This window comes from Megalops cyprinoides, chromosome 3, assembly GCF_013368585.1.
Source record: "Megalops cyprinoides isolate fMegCyp1 chromosome 3, fMegCyp1.pri, whole genome shotgun sequence".
Taxonomy (NCBI): Eukaryota; Metazoa; Chordata; class Actinopteri; order Elopiformes; family Megalopidae; genus Megalops; species Megalops cyprinoides.
Genome location: NC_050585.1, coordinates 32981026 through 32996170, shown reverse-complemented (window position 1 = coordinate 32996170; position 15145 = coordinate 32981026). Strand labels below are relative to the sequence as shown.

Here is a 15145-nt window from a genome sequence, read left to right as displayed (position 1 = left end):
TCATGAACATTCTTACGGTAATTGCTCATGATGTTGTGATGCCTTATCACTAGCAAAGTTTATCATTTCATCTAAGCTCTGTCTGTCTGTGTTACAGTTCTGGTCACTGTCCCTCCCTGTTCTTCACTAGGTTTCTCTCTCTCTCTCTCTCTCTCTCTCTCTCTCTCCAGTGGCAGACATTAAGGTAGAAAACCTACATACATAAAATCTGTAAAGAAAGTATGTGGTAAGCACTTGCCTCAGATTTTATGCAGTTATACAGTTACACAGTATGTGATATGTGAGTGCTCTAACAAAAAAGTGTGTGCATGCATGCATGTCTGCTCTTACACAGAGGTGTGTGCAGTAGTGCAAAGTGTTTTCACATTGGGTTTTAAAGTAAATGTTTGTCTCTCTCTCTCTCTCTTTCATAAACACAGAGGCACATACAAAATTATGCGGAAAGAAGAAGTGTTACGTGTTACATGATACTGTCATTTATTGAGGCAACACAAACTTTAAGCAGCTAGGAACTTGTGGTTCATTGTTAATGTCCGGTTTGGAGGAAAGTGTGGTTTCTGTTTTAAGACATGCTTAAGAATAATGCTAAACATAAATTCATAAGGTGAAATATGGCCTCTGTACCTCCCCCCCAAAAGAAAAGATGTGTTTCTATGCTCGAAATGATATGTTCTCCAGACACTGGGACTTGTTTTTTTTTTTTCATTTTTAAAATACTATGCTTGAAAAATAGGTATTATCAAACTTTCTAAACTAATGTTGCAAACCTCCTGTATATGAGGAAAAGGATATAAAAATCTAATCTAATAAAAAATCTAATATAATGCTGACATTACAAAAACATTTAACCCATTGGTATTTATGTTCATGTGCTTGACATCGTATGAATTAGTGTGACGATTAGTTTCCATGATGTGTTGGATTTTACATTGATTAAGAGGGTCACAGTTTCCACATCGTGTCTGTTCTCGATGAGACTTCAAGCCACAGACCGCTCTTGGATACCACTTCCTGTTTGTGTCTGATAAGAAATGCCATTGGAAAATGCAGTACAGCCTTGTGACATCATGCATTCTTAATTATCAGAGATTAATCTGCAATAAATTAAAGTTATTAGATGATGATGATGATGAGATGATGGTGATGATGATGGTTCTTGTTGTTGTTCTCCAAGGGTATTGCCAGGTAGGGCTGGGATTGCTGTGAAACTATCTGGTGACCCAATAGTTTTCTCCACAGAAATATGAGAAAGACAACGCACACATGTGAAAGATCTCTATTATAACAGTTGGGCACTTGTCTGAAAAGTGTCCGGTGTGCTAATGAAGGTGTGTAAAGCATCTTAAACCATAATCTCATTCCTGCAGTTGCAAATTTCTATGTCATTGCAAAAGTTATCAAATATCAGTGAAATTGTCTTAGCAGTAAGGCTTCCGTTTTACATTACTTTTGAATATTGGTTACCTTCAACTTAATCAGACACCAATAATGTCCTTTGCATGATGAGATTATTGCCCAATTCACGTGTCTAATTGAATCGTCAAAGAAGAACACCCCCAAGTTATTTTAAATATTCGTGATTGTGATTTGTCCAGGGTTAGCTCCACACACTGGTTTGTTTCTCAGTGTTATATCAACAGTTAGTTGAACACACTTTAGTAACTAAATGCAGTACAGTATTGCTGCTGCTTTGTTTTTCTTGAAATGAATGGTATACAGTCCAATCAGTTGCACATCAAAAATGATTCCTTTCTGTAAAGCCATTAGTCTAGTCGGTTTGCATTCTTCAAATATTGCACTATTAATAATTTGGTACATGCTGTTATGCAGCGTGACTTACAAGGCCATCATAGCAAGGTGTATTACATACATATCACATGAATATGCTCCCCAAACACCACCATGATGTGACATCCAGTTCTACTTATCATTCAAGCCCCAGCTTCTATTTTCATATCAACCCAACTACACAGTACACCAAACAATATAAATAAATCACAATCACAAGAACTTCAATAAAGTGATAACTATAATTGAATAATTCAGACAGCATTAAATGTGTACAGTATGTAAACATATTGTAGCCTCTCACCATTGCAGGGATGACCTTCCTGAATTGTCTCTGGGATGACAAATCTGCAGTTATTGAGGGCTTGAATCTATAAAAAACTGAGGGCTATGGGAATTCACTCTTGAAAGAAAGATTCCAAAAAAACATTAAAGTTAGAAAAAAACCTTCTAAATGTCAAAAAATCATGTTTATTTATATCATACAGATGTAACAACAAAATAATGTACAGTCACAGCTGATAGCCAGTAGCATTCATAGTTCGCATACAAATAAGTTAAAAAAATTAACAAATAAAAAAAAACACCCAAAACATTTCATACTGTACTATACTATACTTCCCACTGCACATCAGCTAAGTAGTATTTGGTACCTGCATGACATTTTCCCAATATCTGCACAAAATGTGTAAAAGGTTTTTCATACATTTCTTAAGGCAAACTCCATGACTGTTTTCTCAAAACAAGGCAAAAATGTTTCGTGCCAAAACCTCTTACATTTTTGATAATGCATTTTATAAATTCCAAATGCCAAATGCAATTTGTTATTTTAATATGCAATAGGCTTTATTTACTACTTTTACGGCTTATCATTTGTAGCAGTTGGCCATGTTTGGCTTCAGGAGCACAAGCTACACCACACTATGCAGAAGCAGCTGTTTTTGGGTGTTTTAGGGTGATCATTTGGTGTATTCTGGCCAGTTAGGGCTTGTTTCAAACCTTTGAATCTCGCCACATCATGGGACAGCCAAGACCATAGGACTCTACCAAAAGCGAGGATTAAATGGGCGCTCTCATAATCTGGTTTCTTAACACTAAAAGACGAGAGAATAGACAGAATTACACATATCGGGTTAGAACTTGTAAAAAAGATTATTTACATTATTTGCCTAACTGCTGTGACACTGTTCTTTAATGTAAAGATGTATTCACTGACGTGACAGGAGAAAGCAAAAACAGTTTGAGCAATGTCCTATGGGCACCCCAAGGTGCAAGACCCAAGACATTCCTTTTAAACCTGCACATAAATGAGATATGTTGTGCTGAACTGGTCATGTCTCCATTCTCTTTATCAATTTCACTATCACAGGCATTTATTCCTAATGGTTCTACTGTAACAGTATAAAATGCAGAGAAGGTAGAGGTAAAGGTGCAGTTCTATAATAACTCAATGGGCCCTTGAGCCAATGTAACAGTTTGAACACAAAGAGAAATATACTTGCTCACATTTGTATTACACATACATTTTTTTTCCACATGTGAGAGCATATTACTGTGACATTTTAACAGACTGGAAATACAATGGCTGAATAGTGGAATAATAATATTGGACGGTACTTGAACAAGCATGAGCAATCATGCTACATTATATACACGAGGAAAATGTGAGGTCAGAGGCATGGAAGATTAGAGGTACTGCAAGGAGACACTGTCCTTTGTATGCCCATGCTTGGACCTGCCCAGAGAGGCCACACTTCAAAGCTCCATAGGCCATCCTTGTGGTCACAACCATGTCATGGTTGTAGAGCGACGCGGTCTACAAGCTCAGGATGGCAGGACATCGACATAATCAGATGAGCATTCCACTTCTGAAATAAAACACACACATACACAAATACATTATTTGAAAGATTGCTTGAAGTTTGAAATAACAGTGACAGCAACTTGCATGGAGGATTAGCACTGCTCCGTGTAGGTCACTATGGCCTTCAGTAGGCTTGATGCCCAGTGTCCATGTTTCTCATCAAACTGTGAGAGCCATTGGTGAGCATCAACAAAAGAGAGGAGAGCTTGCTCCTTTCACCTGCTGAGACTTAATAACAGCTTTCTTATTCAGATGCACAGGCTCATATTATCAGGGCTTCACTTGAGTCTGAGTTTGTGTACTTACCCTCATAGTCCAGTGTTTCATCCTGGACATGCTTGTCCTGTAGCTGACTCTTCCTTTTCACACCATGGCGGAGACGCACAGCCAGGCCCTGCTCACTCTTCTTGTAGTTTTTGATGAGTTCTTCCAGTGTCTTGAAGAACTTCTCCTGCACACCAGCGGAGGCCTAGTCATGGTGAGACCGTCGGGTGGAGTCAGAAACAGTGGAGCACTACTGCTACATACATTAGGCTTTTGTTGTACTCCAAAATAACGGCACATCTAGGTTTGTTTGAAAGCCATGCTCTGGCCACTGTAGTGTTTCATGAGCCAGCTCTGGGTTCAAAAATGGCTTCTCCTTCTTTGAATAGACAAACTGTGGTCTAATTGGTCAAATTAGTCAGCCACTATGGAGATTGACTCTTTGTTCTGTGTCTTGGTTGCATTATCCTAAAGCCAGTTTCACTTTCTTATAAAACAACCCCTGTCAGTTCAAACATCTTGGGCAATCCATCTGAGAATTAGAAATAATTTGAACCAGGATTCAATATGTCTCTTCACATGAGTGGTGATGAAGAGGAAAAAGAGGGAAAAAGAAAAGAAAAAGAAACAGCCTACACCTTTCAACATCCAAATGGGGAATTAGTTAGTGCTAGTTTCAAGAAAATGTGAAAAGACAAAGCCACATGATTGAGACAAACACATATTGAGAAATATATATTTCAACACCTTGAAAATCCAGGAATGGAAGCTATTTCTCAAATTTTTTTTCTCCTTCTTTCTGCTGTAAGAGGCCCATGTAAGATATATATATATATATATATATATATATATATATATATATATATATATATATATATATATGTGTGTGTGTGTGTGTGTGTGTGTGTGTGTATTCCATGTGTGTCTAATTAAACAGGAAAAAATCCTTGATATAACACAAACAGTATTGGATAACATCGGTTTTTACACATCACCATCATCCACAATCACATAAAATATTAGCAAGTATAGCATCCACACTTGTTGTTGTCATGTGTGGCAGTTGTAGCAGTTGGGTAAGGTGTTATGGGGTGTGTCATGATGGTGCTACTGGTGATACTCCGTTACTCCAGTTGTGATATCAATCGGTTTACCAAAGAATTCAATTTTAATGTCTATTCCAAGTCCCATGTCTCCTGTATCAAATCCAATAAAGATTTCAGTGAGAAATGACAAGGCTGAAGATGAAAGCACACAATGCAGTGGGGAGGTATCTGGTCAAACTAACCAATGAACATCTGAAGGTGAGTGAGCAAACAGTGAAGGACAGTGCAGAGAAACAGAAAGAGAAACTGCACAGTACAGAAATGAAATGATTACCTGGCCTGGGGATCACCTTAAAGAATGTTCAAGACGACTTCAGACAAGAGAACAATTAACGATTTGATAAGGATGCCAACACAAAACGACTGGTGCCAAGCTGCAGCTGTTAACGTGCCTGGGAAGCTGTGCAGGCCGAGAGATTAGTGGTGGGTTGCCACATCCTCCAGAACCAGAAGGCAGAGTCTTATCTATGGGACTCCACAGCTGCAACTGCTCTGGCTGGCGCACAATGCACAAATCAAACCTGACAAAACAAACCTGGCTCACATGGTGCTATCAGTCTACCCTCAAGTGCATTTTACTCTGGGTGACTTCCAACAGTCAAAAAAAGGGAAAAAGTGTCTATATATATATATATATATATATATATATATATATATATATACAGTATTCTAGTTGTATCGCTATTTTTAAACATCTGAAAACATAGCTTTTACTCACCTGTTCACATGAACCACTGCCACCTAAAGCAATTTTTATGTCCTAAACTCTGTTTTCCATAAAAAAAATATGTAATGTTTAATGCACTTGTATCTCTACCAGCTAGCTTGTCTACCTAGTCTGGCCAACTATCGAAACTTATTCATGCAGCACTTCTAACATTGTGACTTCATGTATGGTTTTCGCTTGTGTTGTACTCTGCCTCACTTCTAAGTTACTTTGGATAAAAGTGTCTGCCAAATGAATAAATGTAAATGTAAATGCCTTAATACAGTGTCTGGTCACAAGCCATCAAAACATCTTCAGTGTGCCTTGGTATAGATTCTACTGTCTTGAACTCTATTGGAGGGATGCAACACTCTTGCATGAAAATTTCCAGAATTTGCTGTTTTGTTGATGGTGATGGAAAACACTGTCTTAGGTGCCGCTCCAGAATGTCCCATAAGTGTTCAATTTGGTTGAGATTTGGTGACTGAGATGTTCATGGCATGTTATTTACATTTGATACATACATCATCAAACCATTCAGTGACCACTCATGCCATGTGGATGGGGACATTGTCATCCTGGATACCACTCAAATCTTGATAGAAATGCACCAAAGAATAAAGGTGATCACCTAGCATGACTTTGCATTTTTTGTCATACACCTCACCTTCTAAGGGTTTGAGTCAATCTAAATCATGCCAGGAGGATGAAACCTGCACTATCTGAGCCACCAGGTTTATTTTGGTATGTGCCACACATGTACTGACCCAATTATTGAGAACGTGGTGAAGGATGGCTCATCAGTCTGTAGGACTTTTTTCCCACTGCTAAGAAGACCTCTGCCTGTGTTCTTTGCACTGTTTTACTCACAAATGCGTTTTATTAGGTGGAACAAGGGGTTTATGCATTCCAGCCCCACCATAGTATTGCTCTCTCTGAAGTTCTTGATGGACTGTTCTTGGTGAATCTTCCTGCACATTTCCAAGATTGATATTTGCAGTCAACTGCTTCAGTGTTGCTCATCTATTATTTCAATTGTTGTTATCAAACCAGCACACAGACATCACATTTGAGGAGCGCGCACTTTCCACCACACGTGCCCCTAGCCGATTATCTTTTTCACTCAGAGTTCAATGCTGGGCCGAATCAGTATTTTTATACAGTACATACCCCTCAGCATGCTGGGATATTAATGGCTTAATTAACTCAAGAGCCAAACCAGTGTGGAAGTACTTGCTTTCAATATACTTTGCAGCTCTCATTTACTCAAATGTTTCCTTTATTTTGGCAGTTACCTGTAGGTTGGAGCAAGTGGCTTAATCCAAGCAAAAAAATACCAGGAAGGAATTGCAGATAATCTGAGACATATTTGTTGTTTAATACTTTTTCTTTTACCTTACATTTATATTGTGAATTTTCAACAGCATGAATGAGAGCTGTTTTGTGCGAGGACAAAAACCAAGGTTTATGCTCTCTTGCACACTGCTGAAAGTTCAGTAGGGTATGGGAGGTAGTTTACTTCATGAGGGTGCGTGCACATGTCAAATATACGTGTGAATCTTCAGTATGCATGTATATGAGAAGATTGCATATTTTCTTCTATAGAAAACATAATTACAATACTGCTTTTGAGATATTGAGATATGAAGTGCTGAGAGTGATTTAAAGCCAAGCTTTATCAAGTGCTGTAATAGACTAGAGTCCTTTGTTCGGTCTGTGACATATTTTCTCGTAACTGGGAGATATATTCATAGCAAAGAAAATATAATATATGACTAATAATATCATAATCATAAAATATGGTTGAGGAATGCATTATAACTGAAAGTGCTCTGGGAAAAATGCTGTGGAACAATGTTAGCAAGTTAATATGGTTCAAAATAAAAACCTCAAAAAAACATACCTCCACCTACTATTATAGTTGTGGGTCTGAGAAGGACTTATACAGTATCCCTTGTTTTATCATTTAAGGAGCTGCACTGAGAATTCAGGGCTGTGGTCAGCCTATTATCCCCAGATAAATGCATCAAGGCTGATACTGACAAAGACTCAAGTGATCTGTCACTGCCTGAGGTTCCACAAACACCCTGACCCTAGTTGCAGCACAAAACTACATTTACCCTCTGCTCAGTTTTTAGCACCACTCACTCTTTTGGTGTTATGGTCCATTCAGAGCATGTGTGTTTTAAGTGGATACTGAGTTTGGATTTAACCATCAGCAAAGAAAGAAAGTTCTGCCAAGTTATGGCAGCTACTCTGCCTTTTAGAAACTGTAGGGTTTAGGCTGACTTACCTGCAGGGTGTAATATCCTGCATGGTTCTGTAGGATTCGGTAGGTATAGACCACCCTCTGTTTGCTGCAGACACATACACACACAGGAACGCACACACAAACACAAGAGTCAGCATGTCCCAAAACACAGTGGTTCCCAAGGCAAACGTTTTACTAAGAGTAAATATAAATTTAAGAGGGTAACAGCAAGACACATATGTTCTATTTTCACTCTCCTGTCTGTCCCTTTTTCATCTGTGTCTTGAGTGATATGTCAGGAAACAGGAGTGTGTCTGTGTCTCTAATGAGCACTGGATTGTTTTAATGGCATCATGAACTAATAACTCAGAGTCTAAAGGTTTCTGTGCATCATGCCTACATATGGTTGCAAGTTCCTCTTTCTCCTGTTAATATGGTCAAAAACACACATAGTGTGGTCACAAGCAAGAGCACAGTTGTGAGTTCATTAGACCACTTTTGCAAAAATGGCTACTGGTAATGTGTAATTCTCCCTATTAACACTAATTCATGATAAAATGGATAGAAATTTAAATTCTATATGTGAGCACACAAATTAGCTAAAGGTATAAAGGGTTGATTACACCTGGAATTTCATACTGTTTGAAGTCTATGTGTATGTGTTTAAGTGATCAAAAACTTGGTAAAGAATAAGTGACAACAAAGAAAATTGCATTCTGAAGGAGACAGAGCAACAATTTGTGGGCTTTGTATGAGATACCCTGAAGTAGGTTACAAGGAATTATAAGATTTCAAATTCATGTAAAAAAAGCTATTTCAAAATCACATTCTTACTTATTATAACAAACTGAGAGTTTTTTTTAATGTGAATACCCACCACTGTAAAAGTAAGGAGAAAAAATATTAATCTTTCACATTGGTGAAGTCACACTTAAAACAAAAACACACGATACAACCAAACGCAAAATTCATTACATAATATAATTATTATATTATGTAATGCATTATTATGTGTAATATATTTCTACAGAAGAGGGCAATACAAGAATTGCACATAATAAAACACACATAGCAATAAGTACACTTCTTAAAACAGAATACCTGTTCACTCACAGCACGAAATGCAATTAAATTTCATACAGACTTCCCCAGGCAGCAGGGCCTTTGCACACCAAGTCCGTATTTTCGTCCGCAATTGTCGCACGTTTAAAAATAAATACGACCTCACGTTGTGTCAATCACGTTTACACACCGACTCCGAAACTTTCATCCGTCATTAAAGTTTTCGGAACAGGTTCGATTTTCTGCCTTTTTTCGATTCCGTCAAAAGCCTTTGTCAATAATAAACAATGCCTTTGGCCACTCAGATTGATGTTAAAATTTAAAAGAATCTCAAGAGGGTGTAAACACTGTGCATGTACGAACTCACGCAGCACAGCCTCGAAACACAAATACTATCCGCTCTGGCAGAAAAGCGTGATAAACAGGCTGGTCACAGGACAACTACTGACCATGATATTGTAGGGTATGTTGCAGCGTTTTGAGGCTGTGCCCTGAATATAACTTCGGATCCAGTCGAAAGGCTAATCACCTATAGCGCGCACTTTTCCAATTGCGCAATTTGGATTGCCTATTAAACTCGTGAAGTGTGTGTGTGTGTGTCCCGACATACTGCAAGCCGCTGTTCAGGATCAATTGGATCGCGGAAATTGGTGGTCGTTTATTTAATGTGTGGTTCCAGTGTAGCAGCGTATCAAACTGGACCGCTGACATGCTGAAATAGACCTGGAAACGATCGGGATAATTCCGCAGCTCCTTTATCAGCAGATGAAACTCTCCTTCCTCTTGAGGCATTCTCGGGATTGGATGGACCCAATATTTTCTTTTTCTTTTTCTATTTTCAAGAAGTGAAAGGACCACAAAATCATCCTCACTGCTTGACGACTCCATTTTGTCTCGTAATGCGAATTTTCGCTACGAATAGAATAATAAAACTCAGAGTGCAAGGCTTCTGTGCGTAATGACATTTATCGGATGACGGATTAAAAAAAAACGCATACGAAAAATACGGACTTGGTGTGCAAAGGCCTTAATCAGGCAGCAACTTTTGGCACAATGTGCCAGTGAAATTTATAATGCCTTTAATTAACTAGCAAGTTACGTATTTGTTCTTTGTATTATTTATATTAGGGAGATCATTTTCAGGTTTTCATGACTGATTGTTTGTCTTCTTGCTTTCTTATTTAGCAGAATCCTGTACAGATGTTACAATACAATTCTTGATGCAACTATTTTAACTTTGAGTGTGTTTTTTTCCAAATCTATTAACGCAGAAAAATTGACGGTTTTTATTATTTCCCCGTTTCCACAAATAACAACGCCAAAAACATAGGCTACTTCAGCGAAATTCTTAATACGAATCTACAAATTTCGCACAAATCTCAGCACTATATTGAAACTTATACTGAATAATGCTGGTAAATAGTAAACTGAAATTCTAGGTGTTTAAGCTTAACATTAAGTTGTTTGAAGCCAAATGCCTTAATATACACTCTGACTTGCCTGCGAAAACTGGGAATTGCCTATTCCGGTAATCACCAAGCAGGCTTTTATCAAGAATAACAGGGTCCAATTGTTTTTTCTAGAGAAAAACAGCGATGCGCAGAAGAAACACTAGAGCTAGGTAAAAGAGCGAGAAGAAGAACAAGAGGAAGAGGGACAGCACGTTATCTTTCAAATGCCGTTGAGTTGCACTAACAGTCTACCATACCTTTTGGAGTGTATTTACGCCGTTAAGTCCACTGTACTGTAATTCGTCGGAAAATGGAGTTTAAATTAAGCGGATTCCAATGAAGTCGCTATTTTTGTTTTCTACTTTCTTATCTTCGATACAAACAACAGGAATAGTATCGAGTGCTACGTAATCACCTTCTCACCCTTTGAATGCTTCCCAGTAATTTAGGGATGTATTGTTGTGTCTCTTTCAATCTCATCCTGGCTTCCTTGGTTACGCCCACGAGGAGAAGACAAAAAGAGGTGATCGCTAACCGTGTGAGGTAGCCTACATGAAAATTTCACGTTGACGATTCTATATGACATTTAGCAGGAAACCCTTGCTTCTTCAGTATGGATTTGTTTTTGGCAAGGAATGTATGGAATAGGTTAATTTGACAATAGTGCTAGCTAAATGTTTCACACAAATATTGGAGTTTTTTTTAAGAAAGCTTTACAATACATCACCTCTTGACGAATTATTCAGAGTAAAAAACACATAAGATCCAAGCATAATTTATATATCGTGATTTGTGACTTTGTACTCTGGCTGCTCATATATTGTATATATTTATATATGCATTTGTGTAGGTATTGGTTATGTTACTGCATCAATAAATGTGTCAACATATGTGTGTATGTGTGTGTGTGTGCGTGTGTGTGGTGGGGGGGGGATCCGAAGGATCTGGTCCTACCTCACTATATATTCAACGCAGTTACTAGTTCAGGCCCTGGTCCTCTCATGCCTGGACTGCTGTAACTCCCTCTTTGCTTGTCTACCTGCCTGTGCAACCAAATCCCCGCAGCTAATCGAGAATGCAGCTGCGTGACTTTACATTTACATTTATTCATTTGGCAGACACTTTTATCCAAAGCGACTTACAAGTGAGGTGCAATAAAACACAAGTGAAAAACCGTACTGAGTCAACAATATTAGAAGCACTGCATGACAAAGGTTGGCCAGGCAAGGTACAAAATAGCAGGTAAAGCTAATGAGCGTGTTAAACCATTACATTTTTTAAATTTTACTTTAGAGTTTCCTAAAGTAGAGTCTCCATAGAGCATTAGAGCATTAGAGTAGATCATTCCCTAAATGTAGTGAATTTACACCCCTCCTCACTTCACTTCATTGGCTTCCTGTTATCATCAAGTTCAAAACCTTGGTGCTGGGATGCAGGACAATGAATGGGACAGCCCCTTCATACCTACGATCGGTCTTCAGACCCTATGTTCCATCAAGATTGCTATGCTCTGCAACTATTGGGCAACTAACTGTCCCATCCAGATTGTGGGGAGTCCATTTCACCATATATAGACTATGTCTATATAGTGGTGAAATGAACTCCTCACGGAGGTTAGGACAGCGGAATCACTGGCCATCTTCCGACACAGACTGAAGACCCACCTCTTCAGACTGCATCTCGGTTCCACCTCATTCCCCACATACCTAACACCTGCTACCTCTCGTATTTGGTATTTATTTTACATGTAGTATTGGGATGTATTTTAGATTATGTTATCTAGTGATTGATGTATCATAGTATACTTGGCTTCCGTTGCCTAGAGAAATTGTTCAAGTTAACTTGTGGTAGGACTTGAATGGTGTTATGCCAACAATCACTGGTCTCATTAATAGCCTGGTCTGACACTGTTGCTCATTTAATGTGAATGCATACACTTATGTTCTATTGTGCTGGAAGCGACTCTGGATCAGAGCAGCTGCTCAATGGAGGTAATGTAATGTAATGTGGAAATGGAATGGTCCCTAAGGACGTAACCATTATCCATTGCTAGGTCACAAGATGCGAGAATGCAGGAATCGAGGAAAGGATGAAGTTTAGCAATCTGTGGAAACAGCCCTATTCACTCTATCATGCATGCCCCCCTTGTGAAGAAGTGACCATATGGAAAACTGCACATAACTATGTTGCTGTAGCAAATAGTAATGGTAATGATACAAGAAAATTATAATAACTTTGATAATGTAAGTATGGCAGTAATGATCACAACAGTATTGCAAAGTACTTTCAAATAATAAATGCCTTAAAAATATAAGGTTACAAGAGCAACCATTGGAGTCAAGTAATCAGTCAGAGATTAAAGATGAAGGAAACTGGGCAGAGGGTGCAGGACAATTTAACGCATCAGTGGTTGCATCAATCACCCACACTTCCGGTAATGAGAACAGGAAAGAGAGGTGAGGCTAATTTAGGACAATAATATTTTTGCAAAGGAGTTAGTATGGCATCAATTCACTGTATTCAAAAGAGAAAAAAAAAATTAAAATTAAGTGTACCGGGTACCCTTTGAGAGGAACACTAGCAGAATATCAGAATGTGCAAATAAGTCATTGGCTGTATTCCTTACTATATTATAGCTTACTGTGATGTACTGTAGACATAAACTATACTGCTTACACTAAATCAACAGCTTGATTTTACATACTCCGTAAACGTCACCTAGATTTGGTGTTTTTTAACCTTAGCCAAGCTTTGGTGTGACAACGAAACCTTCCACCCTGTTGCAAGGGGCAGTTGAGGCTTCCTGTAAATCAGCACTTAATGCAGAAATATATCTGATACCATGTGCGCAGTTCTTAAAAAGGATCATTACTTCTCTAACTCAAGATATAAATTTCATGATTGATGTGCGGCCACAGATAAATGCCAGATGTAAATAATCTGTCCAAACACAGTACTCCATTTTACTGGTCCAATAGCTACTTTTTGTTTTCTAATTTGAGTGCTTCATTAATCTGGAAATTTTAAGACTAATGTATGAGTGTTGAAGACATTTTTTGTTACTTTGTTTATTGATTGTTCAAATAATATCATGACAAGGCAGTAATTGTCTTTTGTTTTAATGATTTAGTGAATTCTTTGATGTCAATTTGGTAACAATTTGTTGTTTGAGGCAAAAATGTGTGCTTTTTAAAGATGAAAAATGCAGGGTCAGGGTTTTTGAAGAACATGGGAAAACTGTTTTTCAATCCAAAAATGCATGTTTCAAAAATTTCTGACAGAAGTTGTAAATAAAACTGCAGTAAGGGTAAAGAGGTTGTGGTTTTCAGGATATTTTACTCTATTGTTTTCATGTGAAAGAGGATGGTGAGTAAGCACAGGTCCAACAGCAGCCAGGCACAAAAGGCACAAAAGAAGGTCGAGAGAAGAACCCAAGATCAGGGAGTAAGGTGCAAGTATGCAAGAGCTGCTGAAATACCAGTCACCATAACATAAGTCTGTACAATGAATACCATTATCACTGTAAACACAATTTCATACAAAAAGAGGGAGAAGGAGAGTGGGGGGAGAGAAGGGAGAAAGAAGGTGATGGGAGCGTGAGAGCAGACACAAAGAAAAGGAGCCAGGAGAAAATCAGGATAGGTACAGAGAGATGGTAAATGAAAGGGGGAAAAGGATAGAGTTACAGGAAAGCATCAGGGCAGAAAATAGATGAGGTGAATAGTGTGAAAGTACTCACTAAACACAGAGGCAGAGGGCCCCCTGGATCGTCTCACTGTCTCGTATCAGGAACGAACCATCCTTTCCTTTCATGGAGAGCAGCTCCTCACAGGTCTGCTTGTTGATACTCCCATGATACACCTTGAGGTCCATTTCCACACAGGCAGGGGCTTTGAGCTCTGTCACACATACATTGTCCTCTGAGCTGTGTAGACACACGCACGCCCACATATACAGCTCTCTGAACTCACGTACACACACAGAGCTGAATGGTGCTTTCTAAGCTCTTTGCACATGCATACAACTCTCTGATATTGGTATGCACTCGCTCCTGATCGTAATGTGTTAAGAATACGCTGTCTTCCTGGACTCCAGCACCCTGCCTGTGCTTAGCGACACTACCTGCCGTGTCAGTGTCTCAGGGTCTTCACAGTGTTCTCACAGGAAGTCTGAGTTTACGCCACAAAGGGCAGGGGGGAGGGGGCTCTATATTCACTTTTTGTTCCACAGTGGTGATGCTTTCCCTCATTAACAAGCACACGTCAAGAAGAGTCCATCTGAGGGTGGCCATGTTCCATACCTCATTCATTCCGCAGAGTGGGTGACCTCAGAAAGGGGTTAAGCTGACCTATGTTTCAACACACCTCACCATTTACAATATTCATTGCGCTGAATTTTTCACTGCCATCACCAAAATCACACAGCAATATTCAGGGGGAGATTCAGTTTGGATGGTTCAACCAGCTTTGGAGAGAAGGGTGATGGATTCATACTGACTCTCAATGAAGCTGTGACAGGCACCTCACTTTGTCAGAGGATCCAGAGTAAAGATCAGCCGTCACCATAAATGTTAGAATTTGCATGTTTAATAATACACCAGTGAACTTCAAACTAAAGACAAAAGACAAACTTTTTTCTGCTAAACAACCTCTG

At 38.8% G+C, this 15145-nt stretch overlaps 1 protein-coding gene across 1 annotated transcript; it reads right to left on the bottom strand.

Moving 5' to 3' along the window:
- Positions 1-3110: 3110 nt before the first annotated feature.
- LOC118775738 (SH2 domain-containing protein 1B-like) lies at positions 3111-14416 on the bottom strand. Its single transcript, XM_036525795.1, has 4 exons — positions 14232-14416; positions 8022-8085; positions 3959-4121; positions 3111-3656 (listed from the first exon to the last, which is right to left on the bottom strand). Exons 1-4 carry the CDS (start codon positions 14363-14365, stop codon positions 3613-3615), a joined length of 405 nt encoding a protein of 134 aa, XP_036381688.1. The 5' UTR covers positions 14366-14416; the 3' UTR covers positions 3111-3612.
- Positions 14417-15145: the final 729 nt, after the last annotated feature.